Genomic DNA, 17500 nt, shown 5'->3' on the forward strand with positions numbered 1-17500 from the left:
TTTGCGGAGTGGATCCTTGTCCAAAAGAATGAGTTTCGTAATGAATCGCCTTGGGGTCCTTCCCCCGCCTCCCTTGGTCAGTTGGGAAACAAAAATGGCTGGTTCGGGGGGAAGAGAATGTTTTCGCACAATTTGAGTTGCGGAAAACTTTCGGCTCTACCTTCATCATTTGCATTCTTTCCAAAGTGATGGCGACTGGTGGCCATTTCAGATATACGGACGGACTCCCGTTTGATTTATTGCTTCTATTGCAATCGCTCGTGATCCCTCCCCGTTCCCCTGGCCGGCACCATTAGTGAAGGAACGATACAAAAATCCAAACAGGCGCGCGCACGCTGGCACGTTTCGCTGATGCCACGCTGGAACCCTTATCATGTCGGGATGGGGTGTACAATATTGGAATTCTTGGGATCGCGTGCGTATCGTCGTGTTTGTGTAATCTATTGATTTATGGAAAGATCGTGCAGTCACTGGGAACGACAAGGGACAGAGGCTGGGACGACACTGGGAAATAAATTTGTTTCTCTTTTTTATTTGCAAATCCTCAAACCACATTCGGTGGACAGTCGTACAGGTTAATGCACTTGTCCTCGGATACCGAAATGACGCTGGCACTGTCAGGACTGTATCGCACCCCCCAAACCTGGTCGGCGTGCTCATCGAACGTGTGCAGACATTGCCGTTCGGCAACGTTCCACACCTTCACCGTTTTATCGCTGGAAGATGAGGCAAAGGTACGACCATCGCCCGAAAACGACACGGAAAGGACCCACGAGGCATGGCCGGACAGTGTGCCAACCACATCGGAATGTGCCACATCGTACAGCTTCATGTGACCATCGTCCGAAGCCGTCAGTAGCATCTGGGAGTCGGGCGAAAAGCAGAGACTGCGCACGGACATGGCGTGTCCCTCGAGCGTTTGCGCTACCTTACCGGCGGCCACATCGAAAATGTTAATAATACCATCGATACCACCACTAGCAATGTACTTTCCATCGGGACTCTGTAATGAATCATAAGGCGATCCTGGCTTATCGAACGACGTGACGTGGCAGGTTACTTACGTAGGCGATGCTGAGGGTAAACTTTCCGTTCTGTGGATCGAGCACCTGTTCCGGTTTGCCTGTTTCCACACTGTACAACGAAATCTTGCCTTCGTGCGATCCCGAGATGATGTACTTGTCGCAGGGTGAAAAGGCTACCGTCCACAAATCCACCGGTCCCAGTGCTATCTGGTTCATCAACTGCCCGGATTCGGCCTTCCATATGCATAAACTGGAATCGAGCGAACTGCTTGCGACGACTGTGGTGTGGAAAGAAAGGACCATTAATCAAGGATCTGCATTGTCGTGGACCACCTCTTGGACCTACCTTCCCCGTTGCTGCTTACATCTACCGAGACGACGCCTAGCGAATGACCGGTGAAGGTGTTCCGTAGCTTGATTTTGCTACGATCCGGTAGAACGTCCCATATTTTAACCGTGTCGTCCACGCCACCGGTAACGATGAAGTCTCTGTATTCGGTACCGGCGTCCTTTTTGCTGGCCGTCGAATCGCGTGAATTGTCATCGTTCTCGTCGTCCGCGTTCTGGTTGCTCACCTTTAACCGGCCCCAGGCACAAGACCAGATGCTTTCCTCGTGCGCGGCTTCTTCTTTGTGGAGTAGCGAGTACTGAAAGGGGAGACCGTAGATTCGTTATCAAAACTATTCGAGTATCTTTAAAACGGTTCCGTGGCGCGCGTTTCTTACCATTTTTATCAACAAGCCGGCTTTGTGTACCTGGTGGTCTTCCAAACAAACGCCCTTTTGACATCTATGGTGCTTTTTAACCGGGTTCAGGAGTCGGCAGGCGCAGTTTTCGTTTCCTGGAACTGCCGACTCCTGAACCCGGTTTATGGTTCCCTGAATTCTCGCTAGGGATGGACAAAAAGGATCTTTAAGCGATTTACTGAAGGCGACACTCGAAGGACACCTCATTTTAGGCACTTCTTTTTATCGGACGATTATACTAACAATCTTAAGATAATATTTTGGATCGAATATCAATTTGTATAAATCTTCCACGGTTTCCTCACTCAAGGGTTTGTTTTGACAGTAGTGACAGTTAACTGATTGCACAACAAACGGAACCTCGAAGGCAGCTCTTCGGTGCAGAAATTTAGTTACTTTTAGTGGTAATCACCTTAAATGTATTTCTTCATTCACGATAGTTTGTAAAAGAACGCGCTACAAAGATGGGTAAAGTGTTGTCCACCGTGGGCCGCAAAGTGCAACGATTCAACGTCGAAGGTCGCGCACAAAAAGTCATCTCGCAAGCGAAACCCAAACCGGCACCAAAGTTCGAGTCCAACCTGCGTGATTTGGAGCGCGTGCTGAAGGGTAAGAAGATGAAGCTAATTGGCCATACTATGATTACCACATCTAATAATTCTTGGTTATCTTTTCTACAGAGCACCCAGAAATCGTGGAGGAACAAAGTCGTAAAAATGTAAAACTAGATGAGCACCTGCGACAGGTGTACGTGACCTCAAAGGATACTCTGGTATGGTGCAGGAGCGCGTGTTACAGCAGTTGAGCGTATTTCTAAAGCTCTTGATTCTCGTTTTAGCCGGAACCACTTCCAAATGCAAATCAGGCCACGGATAAGCCACTGCCAATCAATCGTTCCAGTGTCGAGGAATATGAGTTCGGTCACCTGGAACCGCGAACGATTACTAAAGGGCGCTGTACGTTGCGGCAAGCGGTGCAGTTCATTGGCAACCATCAGACCGACCCGGAACAGTGGACAGCGGCCAAAATTGCCGAATACTACCGCATGAAGGAACCGCTAGTCGTGGACATTCTAGCGCATTTCAAATCGTTCGAAGTGCATTTACCCGATAAAAACCTCGAACGACGTCGGCTTCTTACGCGCGCCGCGGAAGGGTCCAAGCAAATAGAATAAAATAGTCCCAGTCTAGTCTGTTGAATCGGCCCGTTGCGTTGCGATTTCCGTTCTTAAAAATATAGACATTTATTGAAATTTATCACAGAATACATATTTTTGGTATGACGAAGAAAAGTATGACACACTCGAGAGATGGAATATAATGGAACCCAGGAGCTGATCCGAACCGAGCAGAATGGGTGGGAGAGGTATGGGGAGGAAAACCCGTCCTTCCGGCATATCAGATGAGGGATGGTTGGATGAATGATTTACATGGCCGCTCGCTCGCACGTCACGTTGTGTTTTATGTGCTCTCCGATTCCGAATTCCGCCGACCGTCTCTACAAGATGATATGCGCGCTTCTTAAGATTCCTAGTAACGGACGCGTATTATGGTTGATGATGTGACTGTGTTATCTCCTCCTGTGATATTAAACATTATTCGACCGCTTTCGCTTCGATAATCTTGCTCGCTTTCTATCGCATTATATAAAGGAACCTCTTCTATGCATGCTCTGTTGCCTCGTGTAATGGTAAGGATTCTTACATTCTAGCTACCGAGCCACTCGCCTAATCCATCATCACGCTCAGCGTTTTGCTCTGCCATGTTCTCGGCCTACTCGGTTTTGCCCGTCGTATATCTAATAAATTATTGTATTTTACCTTTGCTTATGCCTCGACGAAGGAAGATATCGTAAAGTCTCTGGCGGCTTCGACAAGATGATCGAGGATCATCATCAACTACTCTCTCGCTCTAGCTACCTTAGTTCACCGTGTGATCCACCTTTCATTACAATTCACGATTGCCCTTGATCGCTCTCCTCGCTGTGTTCTACACACTATTCTGTTCATACTTTTTCATTCTATACTGTGCGGTTACTTTGACTGAAATCAATATCAAATCGAACGAAGACCTCAAAGCCTTTGCCCCCCGTTCATATGATATTCGGTGCCATATGGCGCACTGCTACACTGCTAAATTCTTGTTTCTTTGTTTTTTTTACATCCGCTGAGATCCTGCCGCCAATCCTGGAGAAATGATGTTAATAATAATCGTTTGTGCCTTCTCCTACAGACATCGGGGCTCGGTGACGGTCAGTCGTCACGGCACTCTGCCGCCTGCTAGATCGCCCAGGCGCCAGCGAATCTCATACAGTATCTTTACACGAAGTTAAGCATATCTCTTTGGCTTTCTCAAAGTCGGCCCGACTGTGGCTCAAAGCCTACTGCACTTTCGTTGTTGTTGGAGTGGTGTGTTTTGAAGGGTGAGGGAGGATGGTTAGTATGGTAAAAACACACAGGACACACAGATTTGAGGTGGAAAAAGAGAAATAGACAGTGTGTGTGAGAAAGAGAGAAGAGAGAGAAAGAAGAGAGTATCGTTACGCACAATGATAGTGATGAAGGGGGGATGAAGGAAGCGATGAAGTACATTTGAACGGATTCTATCCGGGGCAGGGGTACAACTTAAATGCGATCGTTTCTCCTACCACGCGGGGATCTTAACAGCTGAACGTTAATGATCGAGAAAGAGGGTTGGATCAACTAAACCAAGGAGGAGGGTAGGTCAACAGTCAACTACTCTGGTCAGAAAAGAGAAAGAAAAATTAAAGAAAGGAATGTAACAGAAATACAAACAAAAAACGAAAAAATGCGGAACTTTGCGGAGCTTCATCGAAGGGATTTAGATCAAGGGTGGATCATCGGAATCATTACCTAACACCACGTCTTCGTAAGCCGGCCGACGATGATGACGTCCGCGGCGGGCCTGGAACCGTTGCCGCAACCGGGACCACAGCTGAGTACGCTTCGCCAGCAGCGCACTGCCGATCATGATCACCACGAAGGCTAACGGGATCAGCACGCCACTGAGGATGTGATGAGCACCGGCCGGTTCCCGCAGTGGTAACTGATCAGCGTTCCCAGCGGCCGGTCGATGGTCCTTACCGGCCGATCCAGCACCACCGCTGGCACTGGCACTGTCGCTGCTGCTCTCATCCAGCAAACAGTATGGCAACGAAGAGGAAGAGGCACCATTGGCGGAGGTTGGTGTTGCTGCTGCTGCTGCTGCTGCTGTGGCCGAGGCGGCAGTTTGCCCCCCGTTGTGGAAGGCAGGATTCAGTTTGTAACGGAACATGCAAACACACCGGCCCTTATCGCAGGACGCGTTCGGTGGACACTGGAAGAGCACATCTTCTTCACAGGCAACTGTTGGAAAGGTTGGGGAAGGGGAAACCAAGAGATTAATAAACCGGAAAAATCGAGATAAGAGGCAGCCAACAACACGTACTGCTACTGGTATTCCTGCTGCTGCTGTTGAGACTCCCCGCCCCATTACTACTGTTGGCCGCGGCTGCGTTACTGTTGTTGGCGTTCCGTGCACTCACGCTAGCGCTATCCGTGGGATTGCCAGCGCCAGTTTGGAGGAAATGCAGACCAAATATGCCACACCAGAGAAGCACCACTACCAGCCGTCGTCGCTTGGAAGTCACGGCCATATCGCAGGAGGCTTTGTTCGGAGACAAGAAGGCTTTTGGTGCAAGGATCTCGGGGTTTTGATGGCACGACTGCGGCGTTTGTTTATTTCTTTTCCTACTCTACACGGCGCACCTACTGCATGGAAATTTCACGAAATTGAGGGCAGATGAAACCCTGGCACTGCACACGAACGGCGTGATAAGAAGCTTTTCTTATCCTGCTGCGGTTTTTCGTTATCGTTATCGGTAAAGAAAGAAGTCTCTAGCTTTGTGGACTGCCGTCCATCGGTCGCGACATAAAGAGAAAAGATGAAAACCGTTGGAGAGAGCGAGAAGAAGCGGGCGGGATGAGTGAAACGGAAGACGCGCGCGTTCGTTTTTCGAACGTCCGTTGGTTTAGTGGGATTTGCGTTGTTCACAAACTTCTGCGGATTTTATTTCACTTATCCACATACTCCGTTCGCGAAATACACGTTTAATATCGATAAAACTTTTGACCGTTTTGCAGATTTTTAATGCCACTTTCGTTTTCAAAAGTGGTTGTTTTTCTGTATTTTCCGCGCGCTCCGGAAGAATTCAACCCGCGGCGCATGTAAACGCACCCACCCCAGCGCAGCTGTCAGCCGATTCGAGCACGAAAAGTGCACTGCTCGAAAGGGCTGGCGTCGGACGACAAAAAAAAAGCGCAAGAAGAAGCAAGCAGTTGTCGAAGAAGCACCGTCGTCATCCGTTTTTCCGTGGTTGTTTCTTTTTGTCCGCTTTTCCACGTTATTTGGCCACGAATTTCTTTCACGGGTGGCCGCGGTGGAACGGGATCGAGCAAAAATGTTGTCACCGCTATCCGCCGAGCGGTCATCGTCCAGCAGCAGCCGGAACAACGCGTGTGTTTGAATGATGATGCGTAAGTGCTTCCGCTGTCGCTGGGAACCCTGGCCCGGCCATCGTCAACCGTGATTCCGTGCACCCCGTAACAAGTGATTTTGTATGTTCCCGGAGAACGGCGGCCGCTGTTTGAGTGCTTTGGACGACGCACCCCTCTGGTCAAGCGTCACTCCCGGTGTTGGCCCCCCTCCCTCTTTTTGGCAAATGTGTGTGCTGGCAGGATGTGCTGAAAACAGCGGAGTCGATAATCGAAAGCAAATTCCTGAACCAAACGCCCCGCTCGTCGCATCGTTGTCGTCCTTCCATTTCCGTTCGTTCCTTCTCTTGCTCCCTTTTTTGTGGCTCCTGTGCGCGCGGTGGTGTGTTGTGTTGCGTGATTTTTCCTCGAAATGTGTGTGCGTGTGTGCCCGTGAAAGGTGTCTCCCCCCAATGGAGCGTTCGATGTAACACCCTAGGAATGGGGGAACGGGGAATGGAGGGCTAATTCTGTTCGCAAAAACCCTTGGTCCTAGTTCTAGTTCTAGAATTTGTTTTACGTTTGGTGCTCCTTCCCCCCCTCCTTTCCGGGACAGTGTGGGGATCATCTCCTCCCCATCTGTGTGGCCTGTCAGCGAGGGGCTGGTGTTGCTGGTGATGTGCTGGCACCACAACCACACAATCGTGCACGACGGTCTGGCGCTGCTGTTGACGTTACTTGCTCCGGCCGCGTGACGACTACTGCGACGGCTCTATTTCTGGAGAAATGAAACGGCGACCGAGGTTACGCATTTCGGGCGTTTGTTCCCCGCGAAGACAGCCCCCCGGGAAGACCAGGAAGAAGAAGCAGGAAGAGCAGCAGCAACAGCAGCAATAGCAGAAGAACCTGGGCCGTGGGAGCTTGCCATGTTCTTTCATGTTTCTTGCATTTCTCCGTCTTCTCTTCGCGGTCGTTAAGGTGGGGAGGCCTAATCAAGATGATGGCGACCGAAAAGAAGGTACTCGACACGACCAGGAACCCAATTCCCAGCCTGTACTGCCAAAAGTACCTTTTTGGACATCATCGCCTCATAGGCAGCCACTGTCCCTAGGTGCAGTCCAGAGTAGCTCCCCAAAAAGGGGGGCTGGTCGACGATGACGGAAGTGATACGCACAATGGAGTGTAGAGCGTTCATATTGATGCAGCACCGCGTACGCACTCCGATGGGAAAGGCAGAGAAAGAGAGTGCTTGAATGAATTATCATGAGGAAATTTTGTCAATAATGCAACCCACTAGGGAGAGAGAGAGAGAGAGAGCCGACGGTGGTTTGCGAGTGTGGAGTAGTGCCTAGTAGCCCATAGTAGTAGGCCATCCCCTGCTGCTGTTGCTGACGACGATGATTACGAGGAGGAGTAGGCGTTGTTAACACGTACCCGTTCATTGTAGCACGCGCTGGGTGCAAAAATAAAACAATTGTGTGCAAATTGCTCTCTGTCCGTCCGCTCAACAGCAGCTCCACGCACGACGTCGACGGCGGTGCGGATGCGCGTGTGTGTATCAACTGGACCCTTTCGAGAGCGGATCGAGAGAGATAGAGACGGTTCCAAGGAGAATCCGGCACGTACAGCCATATGTGTGCCTCTGTGAAATGTTATGCTAAACACCCAAAAGGAAGTGCGGAACCTCGGACTCAGACGGGGCTGGCCGGCTCACGAGAATACGTAACACACTCCCCAGACACTGATGGGAAGGTCAAAGCAAGTAGCGGAGGACACGAGTAGTAGCTAGGATGTAACCTGGAGGAAGCAAAACATTGAAGGCGGCCTATTGCTCGAGATCCTTGTTGGAATTGTTGGTAACCCAAGTAGTCTGTGCCAACTTCCAAACCACAAACACGCTGCATCAAACGCGAACACACACTCACCGACGGCGGGAGGTACCGGTTTGTCAAGGTCTTATGGTTGAGCCCCCCACACTGAATGGCCAGCAAGCAAGTTCTCGCTCTCGCTCTCTTCCTCTCTGCCATCTTGCGCACGATGCGTAATCGAAATGTAAATATTTATTTCCAACGATTAGATCATTCCTGCGGCTGCCGCTGCTGCTGCTCTGAGCGATGGATTGTCGAAAAAGTGGCAGAGAGACCGATTCGCAAGGCGACAGAAGAATCCGCGCACGGCAGCACCGTCTCCTGTTAAATACCTAGAGAGGTGACAATGACGGTGGCGACGCGCTGTTCACCATGACACTGCGAAGGTGGACAGCGCTTAGGAGATCGCAATTGAAGGCAAACCACAAACACGGGTGGTAGCAGCATGTTAGACAAGACTACTCTGCTCAGTCCCGCGCAAAGTGTGAAGATGTCATGTGTTGAACCTCTCTAATTTGTTTGTTTCGTCCGTTCGCGTACCTGATTGTTGCTTAATTGATGATGCAATGCTCAGCCCGTCGCGGTCGGCACCCTTTTCCTGTTGTTGTTGTTGTTGTTGGTTGTGTTGGATTCTCTCGAGCTCCAGAGATAAACAATTCAATAACGAGGGCGACAGAGTGTGGGGTCACGTAGGGGTGTATGAACAGGGGTCATGGACTGCGGAAGATAAGTGCAAAATATACCTCACCTGCTTGATTCGCGGTCGTCTGAGTAGTTTTAGCAGATGTTGGGCATTGGTCGTCGTCTGTCATGCTCAGGGAGATTTGAATAGTCGCAGTAGACCATGTTCAAGATATTAAGGTCTTCGTATAATGCGCTTTCAATCTCATGTATTTCTCAGGATATATATTAAGGATTCTGATGACCTATAAAGTCTAACGACACAAATAGACAAATATCTTCAGTGATCTCCACCGAATGTCTACTTCAAGGATTCATGTTCTCAGGACCAGATACTAGAAGAGATGACTAGTTATACTTTCAACTATCTAGAACAGCCTTTGACCGTCGCTAAGGACATACGAGACGCATCTCTAAATGAAATTTCGCGCTGCCGGTTGTAATTGATCACATCAGGGTGTAGCAGGTCTTCTACGCATCCAATATTCTTTATCTCCACTTTCTACCTGTCTCTGCACGTCGATTTATCTCTGTGTGTCCCCTTCTCTCATCGCAGCCGTCCTATCAGCGACTCCAAATCACTCGACGTCACTAAAGTGAGCCGCTGAACTCTAGCCTCAGTTACTCACTCAGGTTACCCATGATTGTGTCCGGCAAAGTGCCCCCTAAATTAAGGTGAAAGTGTGCCCGCCATCCGGTAGTGTTCGGAGCTGTGGATCATCCCCGCCATATATCGGACGTAGCCATCGCCGATCCGGAAGAAACCATCCGCTTGGAATGTAATAATAATGATGGTGATGTGCTTCTGTGCGTCGTGAGTCGTATGCGCTTAGGAGAGTGAAGTGAATTCCAGGATCATCTTAGCAGTGTTATAGGATGAGGAGCAGTGTCGCAGTACCCTATTGGTGATCAACAAAGTGTGTCCTCGTATACTACCACGAAAGAGAGCGAGAGAGAGAGAGAGATAGTGAAAGACAAAAGTAGTAGTGCCACGTGCAACACGAACCCTCACAGCAAAAACAAAAATAAAAAGGGGGTCGTGGGGATGTGGGTAGAGTGATAATTTGATGTAATATATTTGTGACCATTCTTGCATCTGTATTTTGAATCGGAAAAGAAGGGGAAAAGAAGGACATTCTTGCAAGCGGAGAGATCAGGCCGCGTGTACCGCGAGTTGCCAACGCCACCAATCACGATGGCATACCAGAAACCGGCGGATATCGACGGCTACGTCACGCAGATGGCCAAGGCGGATATGCGCGTGAAGGCGCAGCTGGCCGAGGATCTCGTGCTCTACCTGAGCGACTCGGAGAACTCGATCGAGTGTACCGATCTCGGGCTGCTCATCGATGGACTGATTCCGTGGATGACCGGAAGTCACTATAAGGTAAGCCAGACGTTTCCTTCCCTTCCCTTTCTCTTTCTCGCCTTGGTCCTCCCTCTCGTAGAAGAATTTATGACAGTCACAAGCGCCAATGGGGATCCAAAAAGGGGTTCGCGATCGTACCGGCCAGGCACACGAACACACGCACACGTCGCCGTAAAGCGAGGCAAAATGAGAAACATTTAATGGAATCCCCAGTACACTGGCTGATGCCGGTGCTTGGCTGCGGCTGCTGTTGCGGCCGCGACTATTATGGCCACCATCAATGATGCCACGAAAAGCGAGTGATGGTGGTGGTGGTGATGGTTACCTGAGAAGGTAGCGCTTGGTGGAAGGTGGTTACAAGATGAGATGGTAGACCAGCACCGCCACCCGGTCGCCGCCGGACGATGACGATTTGGTTTGAGCTTTCATCGTGCGTTCGCGCACGATCGTTCGATTGTTCGATCGACTTCCAGCACCTCCAGGGTTCTCAACCTTCGCCGACAGACTGCGTCTCCGTCCTTTCCGTTTGTAGCGGCCCACATCGATCCGGCGCTCCGACTCGCGGGCCGTTTGGCTCCATAGTGTGACGTGATCTTGTCTGGCCATATGTTTGTTGGGGGTCTTGAATCGGCCTTAGCCTCTCCATCGTATGGGTGTGTGCGTTCGCGTGCTGACTCTAGTGTTGTTGTTGTTGTTGCTGCTGCTTCTGCACACTGATATGGAAACCTGTCCCCGTGCGGATCGGATCGCGGTGACGACCTTAGTGAGCGCGCACCTGCGCTAATTTCAACGCCTCCTTCGATCCGCAATGGATCAAACGAGATGAAGAAAGCCTTTTTTGAAAGAATCAAACAGCAACCAGCGACCGTTGTTGAGGGGCGAGAAACGAGAGCAAATAGAGTGGATACTTATTCGATGAAACACTTTTCAATTCATTCACAACCAACGCCCTGTGCTTGTGCTTGTGCACCCATATGCCTTGCCAACCGCAGACAACCTGGACCTGGTAGGGTCGTCTTTTCTGGAATGTTACCTAAGTGAATTCTTTTGCTTCGAATGCTCTTAACGTCAACGCCCTCATCTGACACCCAAGATCCAAACGAGATCCAAGTAGTGCACGGTGTGTTGGTTTGGCAGGATGTGCCACAGTTAATTGCGTGTTTTTGGTGTCGTTGATTAAATCATTGAAATTCTGCTCCAGATCAACTCAGATACGAAGAAATTGATATCTTCAAGAAAAGGTAATGTTGTTGGTTGTCACGGTGAGATCGCGTTGCTTGCGCACGGCATGGCGTCCAGCAGTTGCTCGATCATGTCCGACAGGCGTTGCTTCAATTCCACTTCAATTCCACATTTTACTCCCCCCCTACATAGACCTTCTAGGTACGTTTTTTACGATTGTGCGGCCGAGGTGCGCGAAACACGTACGTGGCACACGAAAACAGCTGAAACGCGTGAGTCACTGTTGAAGAGTTTGCTGAACAAAATGGTTTTAGCACATTTGCGACGAGCCACACTATTGGACACGGGAGGACAAACATGTCGGTAGAAGGAATTCGTGTATTCGTGTGATAGATATGCCCACTATATCGGAGGAGATATGTGACATGTTCGAGCGAGGCTCGAACGCTTTTTATCGCTTTATGATTTGTTATCATGAATGAAAGCATGTAACACACTCTGCCCGCATTCTTGCTTGTCATCGAGCTTGCTTTGATTCTCCCCTAAAAAATATCGGATCGATTCTTGGTAGGTCGCCGCGTGATTTCGATCGAAGCAATCCACCACCGATCGAACAAGGAGCACCCGCCGAAGTGTTCTGTCAAGCGGAACCAACCCATCAGCAGAACCTTCCTGGGACTCCTTCGTCCATTTGTCAGCACCAGAAGCGGTAGAAAAAGAAGAAGTAGAGTGGCACCTCCTAGACCCCGGTGATCGATCTTGATCACTCCCACCAGGGAGTCCCAGTGCACCGTTTGTTTGGAGTAAGGGGGTGGTTGCTGCTCCGTCACATGTCATTGCGGCCCAACCCATATGCTCCCTGTGTGCGCGATCGGTCGCGGGTCATCGATCGCGCATCCCAAGCGCATCGCGTTGCTGCTGCTGCTGCTGCTGCTGTAGCCGCTGCTCCGCTGTGTTTATGATGATTTGGTGTTTTATGGGATTTTGCATCTCCGCAGCACTCCATGGTTGCTGTGCTCCTGGTGGTGATGGTGCTGCTGCTGCTGCTGTTCGGCGTGGCGCTATTCGCCCACTTAAGCTGGGTCATATTTATAAATCAGCTCAATTCATTGGAGTTTCGCGTGGATGGCGTGGGGAGGTCGCCTCGAATGCAACAGCAGCAGCATGCCCGTGGAGTGAAAAGTGTGTCCAAAGATTTGGCTGTGCCTCTAGATGGCCCCTTTGGTGTGCCTACATGACTCCAAATGGTCGTTACACATGTTAGGGAGTCTGTTCGTCGCCCGCCTGGTTCGTCTTGACTTGACTTGTCTTGCCTTTTACCCGACCAACTAAGCAAACGCGTGTGCGTCACGTGGAGGTGAAAGAGAGGGGCTTTTGCGCAACTTTTTCTAGAGGAATAGAGGGGGATTTATCATTGGTTCAATTGAAGGAAATGGACACTGTTGTTGCGCTGCTGCGTCACTGTAATAATCACAATAATTGTTGCAATGGCGCTTTTTGGAGCATTTCTACGTCCCCATTTTGGTTGGTATGGAATTGGCCGGCCGGCCTACGCATAACACAAGGTTTTTACTTGATTTTGATAAGCCCCTCTTGGCGCGAGGGGCTCTTGCTGGCGTAACATACTACCCGTGAGTCAAATGCTATTTCCACGTTGCTTCCAGGGGGTGTATATATATGGAGGAGGATAACTGATAAGACAAATGTCTACCGTCAATAATCTTTGTCTTATCGAAACGAAATCGTTTTAACGAAATTCCTCGTATCGCGTATGATCGCGGATAACATTGATAGATGAAGGTACGGTGTAGGTGCTGATGAGGATCTCAGTTAGTGTGTCGCTCTTCTCTTCACCAACCATTCGCCCAATTAATGACAGAAATGATGATTAATTAATTTCTCTGTTGTCGTTTGTCCTCTGTTTTTTTTTCTTCTCCAGATTGCACAGCGCGCCCTGGAGGCGTTCACCGAGCTGATCGTACGGCTAGGACACGATTTCAACGCGTACACCTCGACCATACTACCGCACGTGATCGACCGGCTCGGCGACAGCCGCGATACGGTACGAGAGAAGGCTCAGCTCCTGCTGCACAAGCTGATGGAATGTCGGGTTGTGCAGCCACAGACACTGCTGGACAAATTGAACATCTGTTTCAAGCACAAGAACGGTAAGGTGCGCGAGGAGTTCCTGCAGACGATCGTCAGCACGCTGAACGAGTACGGTACGCAGTCACTCTCGGTGAAGGTGTACATCCCACCGATCGTCAGCCTACTGGGCGATCCGTCACCATCCGTGCGAGACGCGGCCATCCAGACGCTGGTCGAGATCTACAAACACGTCGGCGATAAGCTGCGGATCGATTTGAAGAAGCGCGACGTGCCACCAACCAAGGTTGCGACGCTGGAGCAAAAGTTTGACGAGGCGCGAAACGACGGGTTGCTGCTACCGTCGGCGTTGACAGCAGCCAGCGGTGGTATTGGTGGCGGCCACGACGAGCTGGATCGTGCGCCTGTGGTCGAGCGGCCGACGCGGCTCGTCAAGCGTACACCATCGGCCACACCCCGGAAACCACTGTACGAGACGCAGCCACAGGGTTCCTCGGGCGGTGATGCGATGTTGGCGGCCGGTTCCGTCTCGGTCGAGATTTTCGAGGCATCGTTCGAGAATGTGCCGCAGTTGACGATCTTCTCACAGCGCGATATGGATGAGCACATGAAGTCGATCAATACGCTGATCGGCGATAAGAACGTCGACTGGGAGAAGCGAGTCGATGCGCTGAAGAAGATCCGGTCGCTGCTGATGTTGAACGTGCAGTCGTCGCCCTCGTTCGTGCAGCAGCTCAAAGATCTGTCGATCGCGTTCCTTGACATCCTGAAGGAGCTGCGGTCACAGGTGATCCGCGAGGCATGCATAACGCTAGCGTACATGAGCAAGGTGCTGAAGAGCCGGCTGGATCAGTTCACCATATACATCCTGCAGGAGCTGATCAATCTGATCCAGAACTCGGCCAAAGTCATCTCGTCGTCGGGCACGCTAGCGCTCAAGTTCGTGCTGCGCTACACGCACGCACCAAAAATCATTCCCATTCTGACGCAGAATCTCATGCTGTCGAAGTCGAAGGACATTCGCAGTACGCTGTGCGAAATGCTGATACTACTGTTCGAGGAGTGGCCCACCAAGGCACTCGAAAAGCACAATAGTCTGCTGAGGGAAGCACTGAAGAAGGGCATCGGTGATGCAGATAACGATGCACGCCGGCACAGTAGATGGTAAGGCAGACTCCGTTCAGCTCTCGCCGACGAAACCACACAGCACTAATCTCTTGTCACTCTTGTCTTCTTTCATCCAAACTAACAGTGCCTTTTGGCTGTTTCGACGACACTTTCCCGAGCTGGCCGATAGCCTGTACGGTTCGCTCGACATATCGACGCAGCGGGCGCTCGAGCGTGAGCGTGACAATCTCGGATCGAACGGTACTGCCTCCATGAGTGTTAGCCTGCGTGGCAGCAACAGTAGCTTGAACTCTGTCTCTGGTGGGGTGATAAGTATGTGTTGAATGTTTTCATCATTTTTCATCCACCAATCCCTCTTCTCCCTCTGTCCCGTCTTTCTCCTGTCATCAACTACCAACTCCGACTCGTTATCGAGCTCATTACCACTGTTTGTGTACCTCATTCGTACGATACCCGGATACATGATCTTCGCGACATTGCTCTTTTGGTTTTGGCTTCTAAATCATCGGCACTGTTTGGTTCTAATTAGTACCATCAAAATTAAGATTTAGACAGAAACGGTGACGAGAACGATGATATAGGTTCTTCTTTTGCTGCCCCTTCGATCAGGAACGGTCTCCTTTTCCGCTCTGAACCGCATCTCTGATATCCTCGCTTCTAATCCTTATGAAAAACCACCACACTCCTTCACCACCATATCACCTTTCCATGTTTCAATGGACTACACTGACCCTGGACTCTTTACTCTACATCCGTTTTACATTTTGTTTTCGTTTCAATAAATCAACCAAATCATCGCTCGCGCGTATTGTGTGCATTCCATCAACACGTTCTCTCAATCCCCATATGGCACCCCCGTTCGACCGTTCGTGGACAAATTCTGTCCTTTGGCACAACAATAATTCGACAATTATTTAATAACAAACAAAATCAACTGCATTCAACATCATCTCAACACCACAATCACCACCTACTGCTCTACCACCACCTACTACTACCAACTCTACGACGCGTTTCGCGGCACCAAACCCCACCTCGCCCCACAAAAAGAGCGAAGGCAATCGTCCGGTTTGCGAAGTCCGGCCGCCGCACAACCACCAGGTAATTTGTGATGCTTGTGTCCTTTTGCGTGGTGGAGCACTTTCTACGTTCCAGCAGCGTATCAGTGTCTCTCTCTTTGGGGGACACTGTGGGAGGGTTTAAGGCTAATTTAATGCGCACCCTATTTCTTTCTATTTTTGCTTTCTTTTGGTTTCGATTTGAGTTTTCTTCGCTTCGGTTTCTTTTCCGTTCTGTTGTGAGAAGGGTTATCTTTCTTTTTTCTTTTTGCTACAGAGGATTTATCGATTGATTGGTCACTTTCATTTTACAAGCTTAAGTTCTCTTCATTCTTTCTTCTTCTATTACTTTCGACCTGTTTTTTGCTGTTACCTTTTTCCTGATTTTTACTGCGTTGTGTTTGCGATGCGTTTTTAGTTTTTAGTTTTGGTTTCTTGCACACAGACAATAGGCTCATCATTGGATGTCTCGAATTCGAATTGCGATTTTCTAATACTTATCATTACCACCCTTGCTTTCTTTTTCTTTTCTTTCTCTCTTTCTCTCCATCTCTCCATCTCTCTGTGGTTCTCCTTATGCCCCTCATATACGCTATCACGATTTCTCCACCTTCGCTCTACCTCATCATCGCCCAACCTTGCGTCATGCAACTACCAAAATTCGAAATCCTTGTCGTTTGTGGGGGACTGTGTAGTGCACGCAACAAGTGTGAGCACGGAAAATTTGACCACAGTTCCAGGAATAGGAGCATCCTCAGCTGCCGGTCCGTCCACAACACGGCTTCAGCGAGCTCCTTCGCTTCCGCGGACGTACAATCGCAACCGTAGCGGCATTCCGGTTGCGACGACGCCAAGGGACGCGAATCCACCGACAGTACCGTCAACGCCACACCAGCAACAGCTACAGCCGATTGCGCGAGGTTGTCTTAGTGGGGGTGTGAAAATTATGTTGCGGGAGCGTGCAGATTGCATTGGTTTTTATAATTGTTTTATTTTTCTTTTCGGTTTTCATTACCCTTTAATTGATTGTCTTTTATCCATTGGAAAGGGGCCCTTAGAACGGCCCTCCCTTTTTTTTATATTTGACATTTATTGCCAATTTAAAGCTTGGTTTTTATCATGTTCCTATATGTGGATTGTGTGTTTCTTGGTTTCGTTTCCAGTTTCTTTTCGTTTTGTTTTGTCCCACTGTCTCAAGTTGGTTGCTTCGTTGTGGCTTTATGCTTTCTAGTTCATTGTGATTCTAACATTTTCATTCTTTCATAACTCGGTTAATCGGTTCATGTGTTTTTAGTTGTTTTTAATGTGTCTCTTTGTCCTTCTATTGTTGCTGTATTTATAGTTTTGGAGCCTCGATACTTTCTATAACTGGCCAGTATCATGCTTCATCCTTTTGTTTTATTTCGCTCATTCATTTTATCCTCTTTCTCTCTCTCTCTCTCTTTATCTTCTTTGATTCGTGTTTGACGCGTTCACCGCCATGCACGTGTACGCATCTCACAATAATACGCTATAATTAAACAAAATAAAAACAAAAACTCACGCGCAAAACAGTGGGTGCAGCTGCTGGTGGCTTTAGAAGTGTGTCCGCTGTCGATACTGCTGCTGCTCAGAGGGCCCGAGCCAGGGCACAGTACTCGACGCTGGCCAGGATGAAGGTGACCTCTGGAACGGCTTCACTGCGTAAGTGTTCTATTCTTGCGATTGATGCATGATGCAGGAACCCATGATGGATCGGGATGGTCTTGCGGAAAGAATGTACTAACCTGTCGCTTCCCTTTTCTATTGTGGAAATCGGTTTTCCATCCGCTGACATGCCGCTGTGGGCTCGTACCTGATGACAATCCCTGACTGACTCGACGGTTG

General features: G+C 49.6%; 4 protein-coding genes across 12 annotated transcripts in view; 2 read left to right on the forward strand and 2 right to left on the reverse strand.

Moving 5' to 3' along the window:
• Window positions 1-308: 308 nt before the first annotated feature.
• Window positions 309-1807, reverse strand: LOC125957248 (WD repeat-containing protein 61). Its single transcript, XM_049689812.1, has 4 exons — window positions 1751-1807; window positions 1372-1672; window positions 1065-1303; window positions 309-1003 (listed from the first exon to the last, which is right to left on the reverse strand). Exons 1-4 carry the CDS (start codon window positions 1751-1753, stop codon window positions 545-547), a joined length of 1002 nt encoding a protein of 333 aa, XP_049545769.1. The 5' UTR covers window positions 1754-1807; the 3' UTR covers window positions 309-544.
• A 302-nt stretch (window positions 1808-2109) lies between these two features.
• On the forward strand, window positions 2110-3048 carry LOC125958370 (protein NDUFAF4 homolog). Its single transcript, XM_049691659.1, has 3 exons — window positions 2110-2380; window positions 2452-2543; window positions 2610-3048. The coding sequence occupies exons 1-3, from the start codon at window positions 2236-2238 to the stop codon at window positions 2943-2945; spliced, it is 573 nt and encodes a 190-aa protein (XP_049547616.1). The 5' UTR covers window positions 2110-2235; the 3' UTR covers window positions 2946-3048.
• LOC125958369 (uncharacterized) lies at window positions 2962-5684 on the reverse strand. Of its 4 annotated transcripts, none has more exons than XM_049691656.1 (3): window positions 5218-5684; window positions 4644-5135; window positions 2962-4153 (listed from the first exon to the last, which is right to left on the reverse strand). In XM_049691656.1, exons 1-3 carry the CDS (start codon window positions 5423-5425, stop codon window positions 4122-4124), a joined length of 732 nt encoding a protein of 243 aa, XP_049547613.1. In that variant the 5' UTR covers window positions 5426-5684; the 3' UTR covers window positions 2962-4121. The 4 variants fall into 4 exon arrangements, with proteins under 4 accessions (XP_049547613.1, XP_049547614.1, XP_049547615.1 ...); XM_049691657.1 differs by having other exon boundaries at window positions 2962-4505; XM_049691658.1 differs by having other exon boundaries at window positions 2962-4510.
• A 419-nt stretch (window positions 5685-6103) lies between these two features.
• The window catches only part of LOC125955871 (CLIP-associating protein), an 18681-nt gene continuing 7284 nt past the window's right edge, over window positions 6104-17500 (forward strand). Inside the window, exons 1-7 of one of the 6 annotated variants that reach the window (XM_049687161.1) lie at window positions 6104-6305; window positions 9348-10178; window positions 13282-14612; window positions 14701-14888; window positions 15627-15677; window positions 16330-16554; window positions 17189-17317. In XM_049687161.1, coding sequence (XP_049543118.1) covers window positions 9987-10178; window positions 13282-14612; window positions 14701-14888; window positions 15627-15677; window positions 16330-16554; window positions 17189-17317 — 2116 coding nt within the window. In that variant the 5' untranslated portion in view covers window positions 6104-6305; window positions 9348-9986. The remainder of the gene's footprint in view (window positions 6306-9347; window positions 10179-13281; window positions 14613-14700; window positions 14889-15626; window positions 15678-16329; window positions 16555-17188; window positions 17318-17500) is intronic. The other 5 variants (XM_049687162.1, XM_049687163.1, XM_049687164.1 and 2 more) reach the window with 5 other exon arrangements.

The sequence above is a fragment of the Anopheles darlingi genome, chromosome 3, assembly GCF_943734745.1.
Source record: "Anopheles darlingi chromosome 3, idAnoDarlMG_H_01, whole genome shotgun sequence".
Classification (NCBI taxonomy): Eukaryota; Metazoa; Arthropoda; class Insecta; order Diptera; family Culicidae; genus Anopheles; species Anopheles darlingi.